The 20,155-nt window shown below is 39.4% G+C and overlaps 3 protein-coding genes across 3 annotated transcripts in view; all 3 read left to right on the forward strand.

Annotated features, from left to right (window-relative positions):
* LOC141652765 (uncharacterized) overlaps positions 1–20,155 on the forward strand; it is a 275,045-nt gene that overhangs the window by 235,727 nt on the left and 19,163 nt on the right. The window lies entirely within an intron of this gene.
* LOC141651006 (F-box protein At4g09920-like) lies at positions 1,382–2,710 on the forward strand. Its single transcript, XM_074458736.1, has one exon. It carries the CDS (start codon positions 1,382–1,384, stop codon positions 2,708–2,710), a length of 1,329 nt encoding a protein of 442 aa, XP_074314837.1.
* Positions 3,569–4,921, forward strand: LOC141651007 (F-box/LRR-repeat protein At4g14103-like). The gene has a single exon (XM_074458737.1). It carries the CDS (start codon positions 3,569–3,571, stop codon positions 4,919–4,921), a length of 1,353 nt encoding a protein of 450 aa, XP_074314838.1.

Raw genomic sequence — 20,155 nt, forward strand, 5'->3', positions numbered from 1 at the left:
ACTCTACTAAAATTGGAACAACACTTTTAACATTATCCGATTTCAGTAATTGATATACAACGATTTCACCGGGAAAACTCTTATACTCGCTTAAAAGATAATTGACCTATCCTTTTTTTTTTTTTGCTACATTCGTTGTTCTCAATCTGATCTTCGTATATACCATACACAAATAAATGAATATTAGTGATGCTTAATTATGTATGGTGTACATTGTTAGTTAAGTTGTACACATGGATCATATGCTAATAGTTCGCTGGATAGACTATGTATTGGGATTATATAGTTGTACTCGACTCTCATGCTTTTTAATGAACTATTTATCAAACGACAAACTATTCACGCTAAATGAGATCACGTAGGATTAGGGGTGTTAACGAGCCGAGCCGAGTCCGAGCTTGCCCTTGCTCGGCTTGTGCTCAAGAACCAAAACTCAAGCTCGAGCCGATCTCGAGCTTACCCGAGCTTGAAAAAAATATGCTCGTTATAAAGCTTGAGCTTTAACACGAGCTCGAGCCAAACTCGAGCCTATATAAAATTGATTGTTTTTTTGTTTTTTTTCTTCCGATATTTTCAATAACAAGGCTCGAAGGTTATAATATGTAAAAATATTTGGCAAATTAGCGAGACATTTAATAGGTGTAATACAAATATATAATCATGATAAAATATTTTTGTAAAATATGAGCATATTTTTATAAAATATGAGCAATATCTTATGTAACCACACAAGTTCGAGTCGAGCAAGCCTTTGCTCGGCTTGACTCGTTAAGCTCTCGAGCCGAGCCCGAGCCGAGCTTTGACCGAGCCGATCTCGAGTTGCTCGTGACCTGTCTCGTCTGCCCTACGTAGCATCGGATTTTTTCTAGGTTTGGTAGTAAAACCGTTACTTGGGTAATTGAAAAATTGAAAATAAATAAGCAAAGCCGGTTTGATTGAAGGTCGTCGAATGTCAACCAAGTATCACCAAAAATATTAAAATCTATGTACGTAACAATGACCCAATTTGAGCGATACAAATTCGACACAAAATTAATGTATTTGGGTTGAGATTTAATGACCAGTTTATGTAAGTGAGTCGACACGAACACGGCACATGATTTAATTTAATTGGGTCATATTTGGGTTGAAGGGTATATGACTTGTTTACATGTGACATGAATACGAACCCAACACGAGCCCATCTGCCTGTGAAGTCTAGGTTAAACTAGTTAACCCATGTATATTAACTAAACATGTTAAAAGATTCCGACCCAAAAACCGATACCTGTTCGAAAATAACCGGCAATCAACTCCCCTACAAAACCTCCTAAAACCCTAAAACTCTTATAAAACCCTAAATCCCTACCATCTTTACTATTCTGTAATTTTCAAAGAAAACATGAACTATGAAGGAGATGATCGACGACCAACTTCACTTCCAAGCGAAATTCTCATAAACATCCTTTCCTTTCTTCCCACCAAGTCCGCGGTTGCTACCGCCATCTTATCGAGGTCATGGCGTCACCTTTGGACCCATATCACCGCCCTTCGCTTCACAATCACTGATTTTCCCGAACATAAATTCAACGCCATCTTCTTCTTCATCATTAGGCGGGTTTCATGGCGACATATAAATACAATCGAATTAACCATCAATGCTCATCCAAATGTTCGCGATCCCTCAAGTTTGACGCGTCTTATTCATGATATTGTCTATAACGGTACAAACATCAAGCACTTGAAGGTAATTTATGAAAATTACAAATTATGTACGATTTCGTTACCAACATCCATCTTTAAAAAGCAATCACTCGAAGCGCTTGAGGTGTATGCTCCTAATGGCGTTTCGCTAGGAGATGTAAAAGTTCTCCATAAGAATCCTAACTTAAGGAAACTCCTCATTACCATACGCGAACATCATCTAGTGATTTTCGATAAGCTATTAAAGTCTTGGCCATTGTTAGAAATTTTGCATGTTCATTTCAATATGGTTGCGGAACGCAACCACCCAATTAAAATAATTTCTCAAAATTTGAAATGGTTAAGTGTAAATTTGGTTGGTGAAGAATGTTTCATTGATACGAGCAAAATTATGCTTGATACACCGAAATTGGAGTATTTTGAGGTGCATAGTCCGATTATGGTGAAATTTTGTTTTCTCAAAACCCCGAGTGGTTTATTGAAAGCGAAATTATTCATGGGAGACGGGAATGATCAATCCCTTAATCTATACTCAAATTATGTAATGTCGGTTTTTAATCCCATTCTTCGGGTTAAAACCCTTAAATTAAGTGGTGATTTACTCATTGCTCTAGCTAATCTCGACGTTAAAGTTGAAGTCTTCCATAAACTAAGCCATTTGGAGGTAGGTTTGAGTTGTAGACGAAGTTTGGGTGGCGTGAGGCGTTTTCTCAGACAATGTCCAAATGTCGAATGTCTAGTGTTGAAAAAGACATGTAGAGCGAAATGGGATGGTTTAAATTGGTCGCAGATCAATTTCTTGCCTCTACGAGATAAGATCGAGAGGATAGAATTGTGGAATTTTGATGGCAGTGGAATTATTTGTTACATTTTTAGTGTGGCGAAAGGTTTGAAGAAGCTTGATATTATCATTCAAATTCAAAATAATGGTGAATCGGCAAATTTAAAGAAAATCGAAATTTCTCAGGAGCTTCTAGCGCTTTCAAAGGAGTTACCATCTTGTGAGATTAATATTTTGCTTTATTAAAGATGAGCAAAATATTTGGAGCACCCAGTAATTGGATTCGGGTCGTGTTTGTCTGCTATTCAAGTATCCGCGTGCCACAGTTTCACGTTATACAAGAATACAAAGCTAGCTCAAGTGGTAAGTGTTCTCTTATCCTAACCATGAAGTTTAGGGTTCGATTCTTACTTGCGACATATTACGCTCATTTCTGCAAATTGCCATGCTTAATTGCTTGTACTAGTTGTCATGCTGAAGCAAGGACCTCTACCTTAACTTAGAAATAGCATTCGCATCAAACTAATTGGGTCAATCAGCAGAATATAAAAGTGGTAGATTTGCTATATAACAGCTTCCAAACGTACTAACGCTATCTGCTATCGTGAATCCTACTTTCGTTCGTCAAACAGGATCTTTATGAATTTTTTTCGTACCCATTTTACTATGTGACTCAAATAACTTTTTCATTTAATACATGTTTTCATAATAATCGTTAAGTATATCGAAATATCATATCTTATAGTACCATTTTTATTAATACTCTATTTTATAGTAGATAGACCTAGCAAAACCGACCTGATCAGAATGACCTGACTCGATAAGGCTGGCCCGATACCCAAAGTGTGACCCGAAGTTGACCGAGAGTGAGGCGACCCGACATGACCTGGCTTGAACTGACCCAAACGACCCCACCTGATAATTTTTGACCTGAAAATGACCTGACCCAAACCCAACCCGAATAACCCATTTGCAAGGTCTAAATACAACCCATACATATCGACGGCAACAACAACTCCCCAACCCTAAAACTCTTAGAAACCCTAATACCAAAAGATATAAAATAGTAGTGCTTCTCTAATCGTTTAAACCATCAAATAAAAAATGAACTATGAAAAAATTGGTCGACTAGAATTACTCCCAAAAGAAATTCTCATAACCATCCTTTCATTTCTACCGACCAAGCACGCGGTTGCTACCGCCATTTTATCGAGATCATGGCGTTACCTTTGGACCCAAATCACCGCCCTTCGTTTCACAATAACTGATTTTCCCGAACATAAATTGAATGCCATCATCTTCTTCATCATTAAACGGGTTTCGTGGCGATATGTAAATGCCATCGAATTAATCATCAATAATGGTTATCCAAATGCTCCCGATCCCACAAGTTTGGAAAACGTAGTTCATGATATTATCTATGATGGTACAAACGTCAAGGAATTAAAGGTATTTTCTCGAAATTTCTTAAAATCTACGATTTCGTTACCTCGTTCCATCTTAGAAAAACCGACACTCGAAGTTCTCGAGGTGTACGCTAATCTCGGCTTTTCTATCGGAAAAGTAGAAGTTAACGATACGCATCCTAATTTAAAAAAACTCGTCATTAGCATACGCGAATATGATCTAAAGTCTTTTGAAAATTTAATAAAGTCTAGCCCATTGCTAGAAATTTTGCGGGTTCATGTCCAAGTGTTGGAGGAATTCAATGATCCAATTAAATTAAATGCTAAAAATTTGAAATATTCGAGCATGAATTTTGTTTATGAAAAACATACAATTGAAAAGAACAAAATTACGCTTAATACGCCGAAATTGCATCAATTTGAATTTCATAGTTCTTGTATGGTCGAATTATGTTTTCTTAAAACCCCAATTGGTTTATCGAAAGCTAAATTGTTCATGGGAGACGAACGCCCGTTATTTTTCTTAAATCATGTATTTGACGTCTTTAATCCCATTTTTCGAGTTAAGACCCTTAAACTAAGTGGTGATTTACTCCTCGCTCTAACTTATCCTGGCTTTAAAGTTAAAGTCTTCGATAATCTAAGTCATGTCGAGATGGGTTTGAGTTATACCCAAAGTTGGTACGGTGTCAAGTTTTTTCTAGAACAATGTCCAAATGTCGAAACCCTAGTGTTGAAACGGGCTTGTAATGCGAAATGGGATAATTTCAATTGGCCGGAGTTCAAATTCTTGCCTCGTCGTTTACATAAGAAGATACAAAGGATAGAATTGTGGAATTTTGGTGGTATTGATGTTGTTTTACCAATCTTGTGTTATATTTTTAGTGTGGCTAAAGCTTTGAAAAAGCTTCATATTTCCATTCAAAATAATGGTGAATCGAAGAAAATCAATGTTTCTTCGAAACTTTTGGCGCTTTCAAAGACGTTACCGTCTTGTGAGATCAACGTCTTGTTTTATAAAGATAAAACGGTTAATGAAGAGTCGAAGTAACACAAGTACGTAGATGAAAGTTGTTTGTGCCTTCAATTTTGTTCACTTTGTGATTGATATATGTTCTTGTTTTTTGGTTTTGTATTGATTCTTTATGGTCATTTTGCTATATGACAATGTTGTTTTGGTTGTGATCACTCCAGTTGTATTTTATCCTTTACATCATTTTTTTAGACGCAATCTCTTTATGTGTTTTCGGGCTATGCATTGCTCGAAGCAGTAGCAAAACTGAAAAACCACTGCTTCACGGTTTTAAGTCGAGGAATGAGAATCGTTTTGGTGTTATGTCAAGCTCAAAGCCGCTGATTCATGCTTTAGGCCGATTAGGTTAAAAAAAAGTCGAGTATAATCCAAAAACTTTCGAAAACTCCAAAGCATACATAAGCTCGAATCATTGAGCACCCAAAATGTTTACATTTATACGCAACCTACTCTTAATATTAGCTTAAACTATACTCTCTCCGATCATTTGTTTACCTTATTCTTGTCACAAACGGAGCGGAGGCGTTTTTTTTTTTTGGAACACCCATAAAAGGGTAATATACCATTGCATTCAAATCTTTCTCAGCTAAATTCAAAATGTTATGAGGGATTTCATCGGACCATGCCCGTCTACCCATATAGACCACGGATAGTAGCGAGAAATCGAATGAGCAACTGATGAGCTCCTATTTCTACTACATTTTGGTATCATTTTGAGCTCATTTGGTAGCATTTGGTAGCGGTTTGTGACGTTTTTGACGTTATTTAGCCAATTCCATATGTTTCACCATTTAGCCTAAGTTCAAGTGAAGATTAGGAAGCCGAAAGATCAAGAGAAGTGTCCTAGGAAGAGCCAAGAACAAGCTTGAAAAAATGCCACAAGAAAGCCTTCCAAAGGATCAAAGGAAAAATGAAAGAAAGACGCACTCCAGCAGCAAACTCGCACCGTGCGAGTTTCCAGACACCAGAACTCGCACGGTGCGAAAATTCTGGGTTTGATGTGTTATGTTGCCGTTTTGTATTACGGGCTTCTCTTTTGTTAAGCCCATAAGTATTAGGTTACGGTAGACTATAAATACAATGTTTGCAAGTAGGTTAATCATCTTTTGCTCTTTGAATTAATCAAGTTGTAATTTTGGGAATTATTTCATCTTTTTGGAATTGGGTTTAGATCTAATTATGGAGAACTAATCCTCCATTCTTAATCCGACTCAAGGCTTAATCTTTGGTTGTAAGACTCTTTAATCCTTCCTTAATTATAATTATTGTTCTTAATCTCTTTGTGTTTATTGTTTGGAATTTTGGAAACCTTGTTTATGTTGAGTAATTAAGTGTGATTTCCTTGTTGCTTAATTAATCAAGTTCCTTAATTTATTGTTGTTGGGTTTATTAAGTGTGATTTCCTTGTAATCCCATGTTGCAACAACTTGTTATTAGACTAATGAATGTGATTTCTTCTTGGTTTAATTAACATTAGAGAGATTAAGTTGTAATTGCTCATTAATTGTGATTTCATTGTGAGTAATTTCACCTATTAGATTCCTATTGCTTATCTTCTTGTTAATGAATCTATGTGTGTGATTTCCACTAGAGGAGTTGATAAGTTGGGTCAATTATTAAGTGTGATTTCCTTGTGATTGACTTCTAATTAAGGGAATTTGGAGATTTAATCTCACTAATAGGACAATAATATTGATTAAAAGGATTGATTGAAGGGTTTTGTCAACTAAAGTGCCAAACTTTGGGTCGGGTTAAGTCTTTCCCAAATTGATTAATTTCCATCTTTAAAACTCTTGATTGATTACTTGCTTTGCACTCTTGTTTGAATTTCCTTGCTTTTGTTACAATTGAAACTCAACCCAAAACCCCCCTTTTTATATAATTGTTGTTACTTTGTCTTAATTATTCTAATTACTCTTTTAATTTCACTATTGTAAAACCCATCTTCTCTTGGGTTCGATCCCTTGCTTGCTATTTTACTAGTTTATAATTAGTGCTAATTAGTGTGTTTAGTGGTATATAAATTGTTAATTTGGCCGTCTTTTAGTGCGACATTTTAGGCGTGTCAAATTTTGGCGCCGTTGCCGGGGAAGGTAACGGTTTTGCTAGTGTGTTATTTGTGTTTTAGAATAGTTATATTAGTTACTCTTTGTTTCTTGTTGTTAGTGTCTAGTTCATTACTTGTGTGAACTTTTTGATTGTGTGCTCTTGTGTAGAGTTGTTTATGGTCAATACTAGGAATTCAAGTGAACCACTTTTTCCATTCAATCCGGAGATTCAAAGATCACTTGCTTGGATAGGAGGAGGTATTAGAAGAGACAACCCGGTTCTTGAAGAGATTGATCCCCGTTTTCAACAAGACCAAAGAGAAGATAACAACATCCCTTTTGAACAACCCATACCCATACAAATCATTATGGGTGATCGTGACGACGAACAACCACATGGTGATGGAGAGAGGCCACCGAGGCCTAGAACCATTAAGGAACTTACCGCCCCGGATCTCACACAAGTACCCTTGTGTATCTCCTTTCCGGCCTTGGCGGAAAATGCCACATTTGAACTTAAGTCCGGGCTAATTCACCAATTGCCTCAATTCCATGGACTTAGCACGGAGGATCCTAATAAGCATCTCAACCAATTCCATGTGGTTTGCTCAAGTATGAAGCCTAATGGGGTTACCGACGAGCAACTTCAACTAAGGGCATTTCATTTTTCACTCAAGGATGCCGCAAACGATTGGCTTTACTATCTCCCTACCGGGAGCATCACTACTTGGAACCACATGAAGAAGGCTTTTCTAGAGAAGTACTTTCCCGCAAGTTTCTCTTCCCAATTGAAGAAAGAAATAAGTAATATTGAACAAATGGATGGAGAGAACTTGTATGAGTATTGGGAGAGGTTCAAACGACTCCTTGCTAGTTGTCCTTATCATGGGTATACCGACTATGACCTTCTCTTGAATTTTTGTAGAGGTCTCCTTGAGGATGATGCTAGGATGATTAAGGCCGCCACACAAGGAGGGATTGAGTACATGTCGGTCCAAGAGGCAAATGAATTGATTGAAAGGTTGGTGGGAAGTTCTAGCAATTTTGGTAGGAGAATCAAAAAGACAAATGTGGGGTTTGCTTCCAAGCAAAACTCCACCCATGTGGAAGACAAAGTTGATTTTCTCACTAACTTGGTTAAGGAGCTTGCAAAAGGAGGTGGGAGTGCTTCTCATGTGAAATTTTGTGGTCTTTGTAATGACCCAACTCATCCCACCGATGGGTGTCCATCTTTGCAAACGGAGGAGGCAATTGAAGCGGTGAAGGCTATTGGGTTTAGGAAGTTTGACCCATATTCCAACACTTACAATGAAGGGTGGAAAGCCCATCCAAATATGGGTTGGGGTGGAAACCAAAATCAAAACCAAAAAGGGGCTTCAAACTCTTCATTTCAAAAGCCAAATCAAAATCAAAACCAATCCCAAAATTCCTTGGAAGAAATGATGAAAACACTTGCTATGAATCAAATGACGATGCAAAAAGAAAGCCAAGTCTTGCTACAAAATACCAAGGAATTTCAAAATGCCGTGCTTCAACAAAACCGACTCACCGACTCTAGGTTTGTTAACCTTGAGACCCAAGTTGGTCAAATCCTCACTACACTCAATTCTCAACCCAATAAAGGAGGGAGTCTCCCTTCTCACACCATTCCTCCACCCAACAAGGAACAAGCAAAAGCGGTCTCTTTGAGGAATGGTAGAGAGTTGGAAGAGGCACCCAAGGCTCCTAAGAAGACAAGACCACTTCCTATTGTTCATGAAGTGGAGGATGTGATTGAAGATGAAATTGAAGTGGTAGTGGAACAAGGGGAAGCATCTACACCTCAACACGTGAGGGTGAATGAACCGCTTCCGGAATATGAGCCACAAGCTCCATTTCCAAGTGCTTTGAATGATACAAGGATAGTTGACAAGAAGACTTCAAGCCTTTATGATATCTTTCGTAAAGTGGAGGTAAACATTCCTCTCCTTGATCTTCTTAGTAGTGTACCCAAGCATGCAAAATTTTTGAAAGAGTTGTGCACTACTAAGAGGACCAACAAGGCAAAGAGCATGAAAAAGGTAAGGGCTAGTGAACATGTGTCGGCAATGTTTCAAAAAACGGTTGCCACAAAAATGTAGTGACCCGGGCATGTTCACCATCCTTTGTAAAATTGGTGATTTGGATTGTCAACATGCTATGCTTGATTTAGGTGCATCCATTAATGTCTTACCCAATTACCTTTATGAGTCACTCAAGTTGGGACCTTTGAAACCGACTCGTACGGTCATTTCTTTGGCCGATAGGTCCAATATCTATCCTAAGGGGGTTGTGGAAGATGTCTTGGTGAAGGTGGGGGAAATGCTTTTCCCCGCCGACTTCTATGTGATTGAAATGGAACCCGAGAAAGGCTCCACTCCCATTTTGTTGGGAAGGCCTTTCATGAGAACTTCTAACACCAAGATTGATGTATCTAGTGGACGCCTCACAATGGAATTTGAGGGGGAAAAGATTGAGTATAGCATACATGAGGCTATGAAATACCCATCCGAGACTTCATCCTTGTGTTTTCTTGAAATTTTTGAGCCAATTGTGCAAACCGTGTATGAATTGTGCAAATTTGATGCATTAAATGTTGTTTTGACTAATGGATTGGTTGGAGAGAATTCGGGGTATGCTTTGTCTTGTGATTTGCAGGAAACAATCAAGGACCTAGAGGAAAATCCCCCAATGGATGAATGGGAAGAAAAGGAAGAAATCCGGAAGGCAGCAGAGAACTCGCACCGTGCGAGTTCTGGGGATGAGAAACTCGCACCGTGCGAGTTTGGTCCTGTCCAGGAACTTTTCTTCCTTTCTTCCAAATTGTTAGAAGAGCTACCAAAGGAGAAACCCGTTCCCTCTATTGTAAAGCCTCCTACTGTTGAATTGAAGCCCTTACCAAGCCACTTGAAGTATGCATTTCTAGGAAGTGAAGAAACTTTACCGGTAATTATTTCAAGCAAGCTTACTAAGGAGCAAGAAGAGGCTCTCATCCGGGTTCTTAAGCAACACAAGGAAGCGATTGGGTGGACAATGGCCGACATCAAAGGCATTAGTCCCACTTTATGCATGCACCGGATTCTTCTTGAAGATGAAGCAAAGCCCGTTAGACAACCACAAAGACGTTTGAATCCTCCAATGATGGATGTTGTGAAGAAAGAGGTACTCAAGCTCCTTCATGTAGGTATGATCTATCCTATATCCGATAGTCAATGGGTTAGTCCAACCCAAGTTGTCCCAAAGAAATCCGGGCTAACGGTAGTCGAGAATGATGAAGGTGTTTTGACCCCCACTCGAGTTCAAAATGGGTGGAGGGTATGTATCGACTACCGTAGGCTCAATGCCGTGACCCGAAAAGATCATTTCCCGCTTCCCTTCATGGATCAAATGTTGGAGAGGTTAGCGGGAAAAGCTTTCTATTGTTTTTTGGATGGCTACTCGGGTTATTTTCAAATCCCAATTGCACCCGAGGACCAAACAAAAACAACCTTCACATGCCCCTTTGGAACGTTTGCCTATAGAAAGATGCCTTTTGGTCTTTGTAATGCTCCGGGAACGTTCCAAAGGTGTATGATGAGTATCTTTTCGGATCATGTTGAGGACTTTATTGAAGTGTTTATGGACGATTTTACCGTTCATGGCCAATCTTTTGAGGATTGTTTGAGTCATCTCACTTGGGTCTTGCAAAGATGTATTGAAACCAACCTTGTACTCAACCATGAAAAGTGTCATTTTATGGTTGAGGAAGGAAAATTGTTGGGACATGTTGTTTCCTCTAGGGGAATTGAGGTTGATAAGGCAAAGGTCGATACCATTCGCACCTTGCCTTATCCTACTAATGTGCGTGAAGTGAGATCTTTCCTAGGTCATGCCGGGTTCTACCGGCGTTTCATTAAGGATTTCTCCAAAATTGCCTCTCCTCTATGCAAGCTACTTCAAAAGGATTGTGAATTTGTCATGAGTAAAGAATGCAAGGGAGCTTTTGATATGCTCAAGGAGAAGCTTATTTCGGCACCTATAATTCAACCTCCCAATTGGAATGAACCGTTTGAGATAATGTCGGATGCAAGCAATTATGCCCTTGGCGCGGTACTTGGCCAAAGGGTAGGAAGAGCACCTCATGTTATTCAATATGCATCGACAATGATGAATGAAGCTCAAAGGAACTATACAACTATCGAGAAAGAATTTCTTGCGGTGGTGTTTGCCTTAGAGAAATTCCGATCTTATATTCTTGGAGCCAAGGTCATCATCTTCACGGATCATGCCGCTTTGAGGCACCTTGTCTCTAAGAAAGAATCCAAGCCCCGGTTGATGAGATGGGTGCTACTTTTGAGCGAGTTTGACGTTGAACTCAAGGACAAGAAAGGCTCCACCAACACGGTGGCGGACCATCTTAGTAGAATCATCCAAGAAGACTCCTTAGTGCCACAAAGTTCAATAAAGGAGACCTTCCCGGATGAGGCCCTTCTTGCCTTGATGTCTACCGAACCTTGGTATGCACATATCGTGAATTACTTGGTCTTGGGCAAATTTCCACCGGGTTTGACTCGACATCAAAGAGACAAAATCAAGAGTGATTCCAAGTACTATGTGTGGGATGATCCTTATTTGTGGAAATTTTGTGCCGATCAAGTGATAAGGAGGTGTGTGCCGGACACCGAAATCATGTCAATTCTTCGGTTTAGCCACGAGTATGCTTGTGGGGGTCATTTCGGAGCCAAGAAGACGGCTCGGAAAGTGTTGAAAAGCGGTTTCTTTTGGCCCACACTCTTCCGTGATGCTCATGCCATAGTCAAGACTTGTGATAGATGCCAAAGACTTGGCAATATCTCAAGGAAAGGAGAAATGCCCCAAACCCCGATGCTCTATTGTGAAATCTTTGATGTGTGGGGTATTGACTTTATGGGGCCATTTCCCGCATCTTATGGCAACATCTACATACTCTTGGCGGTGGATTATGTCTCTAAATGGGTGGAAGCCAAAGCCACCAAGACCGATGATGCCAAGGTAGTTGGGGAGTTCCTCAAGGCTAACATTTTCTCTCGGTTTGGGTTTCCCAAGGCATTGATAAGTGACCGCGGCACGCACTTTTGTAACAAAGCTATCGGTGCCCTTCTCAAAAAGTATGGGGTGATTCACAAAGTCTCAACGGCCTATCACCCTCAAACCAATGGCCAAGCCGAGGTTTCCAATAGGGAGATAAAGACCATCCTTGAGAAAACGGTGAATCCCGATCGCAAAGATTGGAGCTTGAGATTGGATGATGCCTTGTGGTCCTACCGCACGGCTTACAAGACCCCGATTGGGATGTCACCGTACCGACTACTTTTTGGGAAGCCATGTCATCTACCCGTGGAGATTGAACATAGGGCCTATTGGGCGGTTAAATCCTTCAATTTGCAAATAGATGAAGCGGGACTTCATAGGAAGCTTCAACTCCATGAGTTAGAAGAGATTAGGAACGAGTCTTATGAGAATGCTTCCATCTATAAGGCTAGGACAAGGGCATGGCATGATAATATGATTGCAAGAAGAGTTTTTCAATTGGGAGAGAAAGTCTTGCTTTTTCAAAATAGGCTTAGACTTTTCTCCGGGAAATTAAGGTCTCGATGGATGGGACCATATGAAGTGGTGAAAGTTTTTCAACATGGAGCAATAGAAATCAAGTGTTTGAAGACCGGGAAGGTCTTGAAAGTAAATGGTCAACGACTTAAGCATTACTATGAAGGCATTGAAGCGGGTGAAGTGGAAACACTACACCTTGTTGATCCCATCTACGAGGCTTAATGGAAAGTGCAACTTTGTCGAGCCATCGACGTTAAATAAACGGCAAAATTTTGTAAATATTCCTTTCCCTTGCATATTTAAATTCCGCATTGCATTGTCTATATTGCATTTTGCATGTTTAAATTAATTGCATTGTTTAATTCTTGCATAATAAATTAAATCATTTGCATTTTCACTAATGTTTTTGGCATATTAGAATGGTTTAATGTGTGTTTTAGTGTTAGGATATCAACTCAAGGGCATATGTGAAGAAAGGAAGGAAGAATGATGGGTAAAAGAATTAGCTAAAGTGAAGAATTAAGCAACAAAAAAATCAACATCCAGCAGCAAAGTCGCACGGTGCGACTTTTCTGAAGCCATAACTCGCACCGTGCGAGTTTCTGAGAATATGCGATTTTCAGCTCAAATTTTGCACGATACTCTTCACTTATTCTTCCCCAATTCTCCTAATTCTACCTCTCTCTTCCTCACTAGCCCTAAACCCCTAAATTCCACCATCAAAATCCTTCTCAAATCACCCAAATCAAGCATTCACCTTCAAGTTTAATCAACTTTTATCTCCCAACATCAATTTGGGTAAGGTGAATTGCAGAAAATCCGGGAAAACCATCATCATTTCGAGCTAGGGTTTGCAAGTGATTGAAGAAATTGAAGATTTTGGGTTGCAAGCTAGATTAAAGGGACGGATTTGAGCATTTTTGGGTAGCATTCTTCACCAAACGACACATACAAGGATCAAAGGGAGGTATAACACCTTATTCTTCTCCTTGTCATTTCTAGTTTACTAAAAGTCGAATTTGTGTTCTTCAAATTCGAAATTTAGTTGTCTATTTGTGTTGAAATCGTCCTTAAAACAACCCTTTAACTAGTGAGGTGTTTCTTTTCTAGCAAATAGCTAATTAGCACAACATTTCTTGTAGTGCATATTAGGTGTTTGATCAATTGCCTCACCCAAAATTTTCTTCAAAAATTGTGTTTTTCTGAAGTTCTAATTGCTCTATAATGGGAAAAGGAAAAGAAACCGCGGCTTCCTCCTCCAAAGGATCCAAGGGAGCCTCGGATTCTTATGCAAATGAGTATTCGGGTAAGGAGGGCCTCCGAGACACGGCCCTCTCAAATTGGAAAAAGTTTGCCTCGGTGTCTACCGTGGCACAAATCAAATTCCTTGATGAAAACCTTCTTATCGAGTTGGGAATGCTTCCCATAACTCGTATGCTTTTAGAAAAGGTCGGACTTGAGGCCTATATTCATGTTGCCGCACCCACCCGAAGGGGTGTTACCTATGAGTTTTTGTCATCGTTGGAAAAGGTTAAATTGGGGAGGGACAAGGTCCCGGGGATCAAATTCCGGGCTTGTCGCCTTGTCCATACCATGACATATGATGAGGTTCGTGAGGCCCTACACATCACCAAAGCCCCCGTCAAAGAGAAACTTGATAAACCATTGATGAGTGCTTTTTGGAGCGATATTACGGGTGATGTACGTCACGGGAACTCAAAGAACACCACCATCCCCAACCCGGTCTTACGCCTCCTTAGCCGTCACATAAACACAAATTTCTTGGTCATGACCGAACCAACCAAAATGCAATACCATCAAATTCAATGTCTTTGGTCAATGACCCCGGAAGGGAGGGGAGTGCCGGATTGGGTGGAATTGTTTGTGAGTGGGTGCCTTGAATTGCAAAAGAACCCCAAAGGGACCATTTTTATTGGGGGTATGATCGATTTAATCGTGCAAAAGACGGGTGTGCCATTTCCACCCAATGCTTACCCTCTTGATGGTAGTGGTCTCATAGACTACCATTACTTGAAGCACTCAAAAGTGATTGAGGTGGTTGACAAAGTAGCCCCCTTAGTCATTTGGTGCATGGGTGGGCAAAATTCCAAGCATTATATGTATTTACCCCGTTCCTCCGACTTACCACCCTTGGGTTGGGGGACTGCGAAAGATTTCTACATGCCCCCCGATGATGATTTTGTGTACCTTTGGGTTGATAGAGCCCAAGTAGTTGAGCCGGAAGAGGATGAGGGAGGAGAGCAACCGCAAGTGGGGGGGGCTTTGACTTTTGGTGACATACCTCGTAATGATGCACCATTTGATGAACCTATGCCTAATGCCCCCTTTGATGAACCACCTTTCACTCCTCCCCAAATGCCACAACAACAACCACAATATCCTTTTCCGGGCCCTCAATTCGACTACCCGGCTTTCAACTCATGGCAAACCAACATGACCAACCGTGTCTCAAACATTGAATCTACCCTCTCCCAAATGCAATTAACGGAGAATGCTCGGTGGGGAATCACCGAAAACCGCTACCACCATTATCAAGAAGACTTGGAAGAGATGCGTTATACTTCAAACGCAACTTTTGATATGGTGGCCGCGATGAATGCTCAATTCTTGCAACAATTCCCCACCCAATACCAAGGGTATAGTGAGACTCGGGTTGCGGAAACAAGAGCCGAAAGGGCTAGGATGAGAAGTAGAAGAGAAGCAAGAAGAAGAGGAGGACCTCCGGACTTTGGAGGTGCCTCAAGCTCACACTCTTGAGTGAGTTTAGGGTGTTCACCTCACACTTTGGGGACAAAGTGAAGATTAAAGTGTGGGGTGGGCATGAGTTGGTATCATGTATATATTGTGATATATTTCAATTCCATGCATTGTATTTCAATTCAAAAAAAAAAAAAAAAAAAAAACAGAAAAACAGAAAAACGAAAAAGAAAAAGAAAGAAAAGAAAAAAAACCGGCTAGGATGAAAACCCGAAAGGGCATCCTAGGCAAAAATGGGAAAGTGGCCGAGGTCGGAGTGAAAACCCGAAAGGGCGCTCCGGGCAAAATGAAGAAAAGAGTGCGAGCCACGAGAGTAGAGGTGAGGAAAAGAGCTAAACCGAAAACCCGAAAGGGCGGTTTAGGCAAAATGAGAGAATTAGGAAAAATTAAAAAATCATGTGACCTCTTTGAAGCCTTGAAATCATGTCACATACTTGACTATTTCCATTGAAGTTGGTGACATAAGTGGTGGAGCTCTAGAAGGCCGGAAGGGTAGGATAGTGATATGCCAAGACTAGGAGGGGGATTTGGAAGCTTACTTTGTTACTAGTGCTTGGCATACTTGAAGCATGGGATTGTGTTGACTTGTATTATACTTTGTTGGAAAGTTGTTTTTGGTTGATGAGTTGTTGAGTTGTTGTGAATTGTTGAAGAATGGAGGTGTTTTGAGGTTGCCAAATTGATTGAAATGAGAGGCTTTAGTGACCATGGTAGCCTTGTATTACCAAGTGGAGTGATAAGGGGGAGTAATAAGGAGGAAGTGTTGAGTTTTGGGAAGGATGTATGGATGAATTGGTGGACTTAGGACCATCTTAGTTGAGGGATGACATAAGGAGGGGGCGTGAGAGAAGAGAGGTTCATATTGGTGGAATTTGGGTCACTTACTCACTTGTTGAAGCTATGAAGAAGAGTGACCATGTGCTTAGAAGAGGGATGATATAAGAAGGAAGAAGTGAGATGAAGAGTGGTAAATTAGGAGTGCCCATACTTCTTGGCCTAGGTGGTGATTAGTTTTATTCTAGTTTGCTCGGGACGAGCAAAGGGCTAAGTGTGGGGTGTTTGATGAGCTCCTATTTCTACTACATTTTGGTATCATTTTGAGCTCATTTGGTAGCATTTGGTAGCGGTTTGTGACGTTTTTGACGTTATTTAGCCAATTCCATATGTTTCACCATTTAGCCTAAGTTCAAGTGAAGATTAGGAAGCCGAAAGATCAAGAGAAGTGTCCTAGGAAGAGCCAAGAACAAGCTTGAAGAAATGCCACAAGAAAGCCTTCCAAAGGATCAAAGGAAAAATGAAAGAAAGACGCACTCCAGCAGCAAACTCGCACCGTGCGAGTTTCCAGACACCAGAACTCGCACGGTGCGAAAATTCTGGGTTTGATGTGTTATGTTGCCGTTTTGTATTACGGGCTTCTCTTTTGTTAAGCCCATAAGTATTAGGTTACGGTAGACTATAAATACAATGTTTGCAAGTAGGTTAATCATCTTTTGCTCTTTGAATTAATCAAGTTGTAATTTTGGGAATTATTTCATCTTTTTGGAATTGGGTTTAGATCTAATTATGGAGAACTAATCCTCCATTCTTAATCCGACTCAAGGCTTAATCTTTGGTTGTAAGACTCTTTAATCCTTCCTTAATTATAATTATTGTTCTTAATCTCTTTGTGTTTATTGTTTGGAATTTTGGAAACCTTGTTTATGTTGAGTAATTAAGTGTGATTTCCTTGTTGCTTAATTAATCAAGTTCCTTAATTTATTGTTGTTGGGTTTATTAAGTGTGATTTCCTTGTAATCCCATGTTGCAACAACTTGTTATTAGACTAATGAATGTGATTTCTTCTTGGTTTAATTAACATTAGAGAGATTAAGTTGTAATTGCTCATTAATTGTGATTTCATTGTGAGTAATTTCACCTATTAGATTCCTATTGCTTATCTTCTTGTTAATGAATCTATGTGTGTGATTTCCACTAGAGGAGTTGATAAGTTGGGTCAATTATTAAGTGTGATTTCCTTGTGATTGACTTCTAATTAAGGGAATTTGGAGATTTAATCTCACTAATAGGACAATAATATTGATTAAAAGGATTGATTGAAGGGTTTTGTCAACTAAAGTGCCAAAATTTGGGTCGGGTTAAGTCTTTCCCAAATTGATTAATTTCCATCTTTAAAACTCTTGATTGATTACTTGCTTTGCACTCTTGTTTGAATTTCCTTGCTTTTGTTACAATTGAAACTCAACCCAAAACCCCCCTTTTTATATAATTGTTGTTACTTTGTCTTAATTATTCTAATTACTCTTTTAATTTCACTATTGCAAAACCCATCTTCTCTTGGGTTCGATCCCTTGCTTGCTATTTTACTAGTTTATAATTAGTGCTAATTAGTGTGTTTAGTGGTATATAAATTGTTAATTTGGCCGTCTTTTAGTGCGACATTTTAGGCGTGTCAGCAACCAAATTGAAATTATGACGAACGAAAGAGAACTCAAAGGAATCAAAATAAGAACATAGGCTAATTGGTCTAAATTCAGTCATTTCATACAATACTGCCCAACAATAGAGGGAAAATGAAAAGGCGCCACCGGGTGACACTCAATTTGGGCGCCACCCTCTCACATGGGGTGAGTGAGGACCCCTTCAATAAACAATTGTTGTGAGAGGGTGGCACCCAATTTGGGCGTCACCCGGTGGCGCCCTATCACTATATACCAGTAAGTTTGGTAAAAACAAAAAAAAAAAGATCATTCATACTGTCTAAGCTTAGAGCCTTAAGCGGGTGCATTTGATTAAGGGCATACACCACCTCCTCTGTCCTCCCTATAGCTGCAACGCAAACTCGCATTCATTGCTTCCGTTACTCGACCCTCTACCGCTGCCAATATGTCATTAAAACCCGACGGCCTTGAGCTTCTGAATAATTTGGTGAAGTAAGACACAGCACATTTAGCCATATCATGGCTGTTTATTTAAAAGTGTCATAATATATTTGGGTTAAATCAATAATCCAAACAAACAACTTAAATATATCCATTCTCATCCATCATTTTCAGGATAATAGGGATATAAAGCTTTGTTTAGTTTATTAGTTTGTTGGGTTAAATGGGTTAAAAATGACCTGCTAAAAATAAACGGGTTAAATAAGTCGGGTTGGGTTATGGAAAAATTAAAGGGGTTGGGCTAGGGTTGAGACAAATGACCCGTGTATGAAATTGGGTCGGGTTAGGGTTGGGGTCATGGACTCGTGGTGATCCGTTTAAAGTTGACACGAACACGAATACGGCATGATCTATTTGTCAGGTCTATTTAAAACCCTAAAAAATACATTTAAAAAGATTTAGTAGTCCGTCTTTCATTTCTTCAAACCACCAAACAAATCATGAACTATGAACACAATGATCGACTAAGTTCACTACCAAGAGAAATTCTCATAATCATCCTTTCATTTCTTCCCACCAACTTCGCGATTGCTACCGCCATTTTATCGAGTTCATGGCGTCATCTTTGGACCAACATCACCGCCCTTCGCTTCCCTATTACTGATCTTCCAGAACATAAATTGAAGGCCATCTATTCCATCATCCTTAGACGGGTTTCGTGGCGACATATAAATGTCATCGAATTAAACATCAACATTCCCACAAGTTTGGCACAAGTAATTCATGATATTGTCTATTTCGGTACAAAAGTCAAGGAATTTAAGGTAACTATTAAAAATTCCAGTAGTTCTACGATTTCGTTACCCGGTTTCTTCTTACAAAAACCGTCACTCGAAGTTCTCGAAGTGTACGCTAATCACGGCCTTTCTCTAGGAAAAATAGAAGTTAATAATAAGCATCTTAATTTAAGAAAACTCGTCATTAGCGTAGGCGAATATGATCTAAAGTCTTTTGAAAATCTATTAAAGTCTAGTCCTTTGCTAGAAATTTTGCGGGTTCATGTCCAAGTGTTGAATCAATTAAAGGGTCCAATTAAAATAAATGCTCAAAATTTGAAATATTTGAGCATTAAATTAGTTTTCTCAAAACATACAATCGATAAGAACAAATACATGTTTGATACGCCGAAATTGCAATATTTTGAAATTCATAGTCCTTGTATTTTGAAATTTTGTTTTCTCAAAACCCCAACGGGTTTATTGAAAGCGAAATTGTTCATGGGAGACGGGCGTCCATTTTTCTCAAAACATGCATTGTCGGTGTTTAATCCTATTTTTCGGGTTAAGACCCTTAAAATAAGTGGTGATTTACTCCTTGCCCTAGATAACCCCGGCCTTAAAATCGAAGTCTTCCATAAACTAAGTCATCTTGAGATGGGTTTGAGTTATACCCAATTAAGTTGGAACGGCGTCAATTGTTTTTTACAAAAATGTCCAAATGTCGAATGTCTAGTGTTGAAACGGATATGTAGAGCGGAATGGGATAATTTAAATTGGTCGGAGATCAAATTCTTGCCTCGTAGTTTACATAATAAGATTGAGAGGATAGAATTGTGGAATTTTGGTGATAGTGAAGTTGTTTTACAAGCCGTGCGTTATATTTTTAGTGTAGCGAAAGCTTTGAAGAAGCTTCATATTATTACCATTCAAATTAATGGTGATGAATCGGCAATTGTAAAGGAAATCAAACTCTCGCCGGAATTTTTGGAGCTTTCAAAGGCGTTACTATCTTGCTTTATAAAGATGGGCAAAATGTATCAAGGACCGAGTATCGTCGAGAAGTTAAGGTAGATAGAGTAGAGAAATATGAGGAGCTGATTTTTCATCATTGTATTTGTAGTACTAAAGAATTGAATAATGCGCTGAAATGTATTTTAATGAAAATAACTTAGCGAGAGACCG

This window comes from Silene latifolia, chromosome 4, assembly GCF_048544455.1.
Source record: "Silene latifolia isolate original U9 population chromosome 4, ASM4854445v1, whole genome shotgun sequence".
Taxonomy (NCBI): domain Eukaryota; kingdom Viridiplantae; phylum Streptophyta; class Magnoliopsida; order Caryophyllales; family Caryophyllaceae; genus Silene; species Silene latifolia.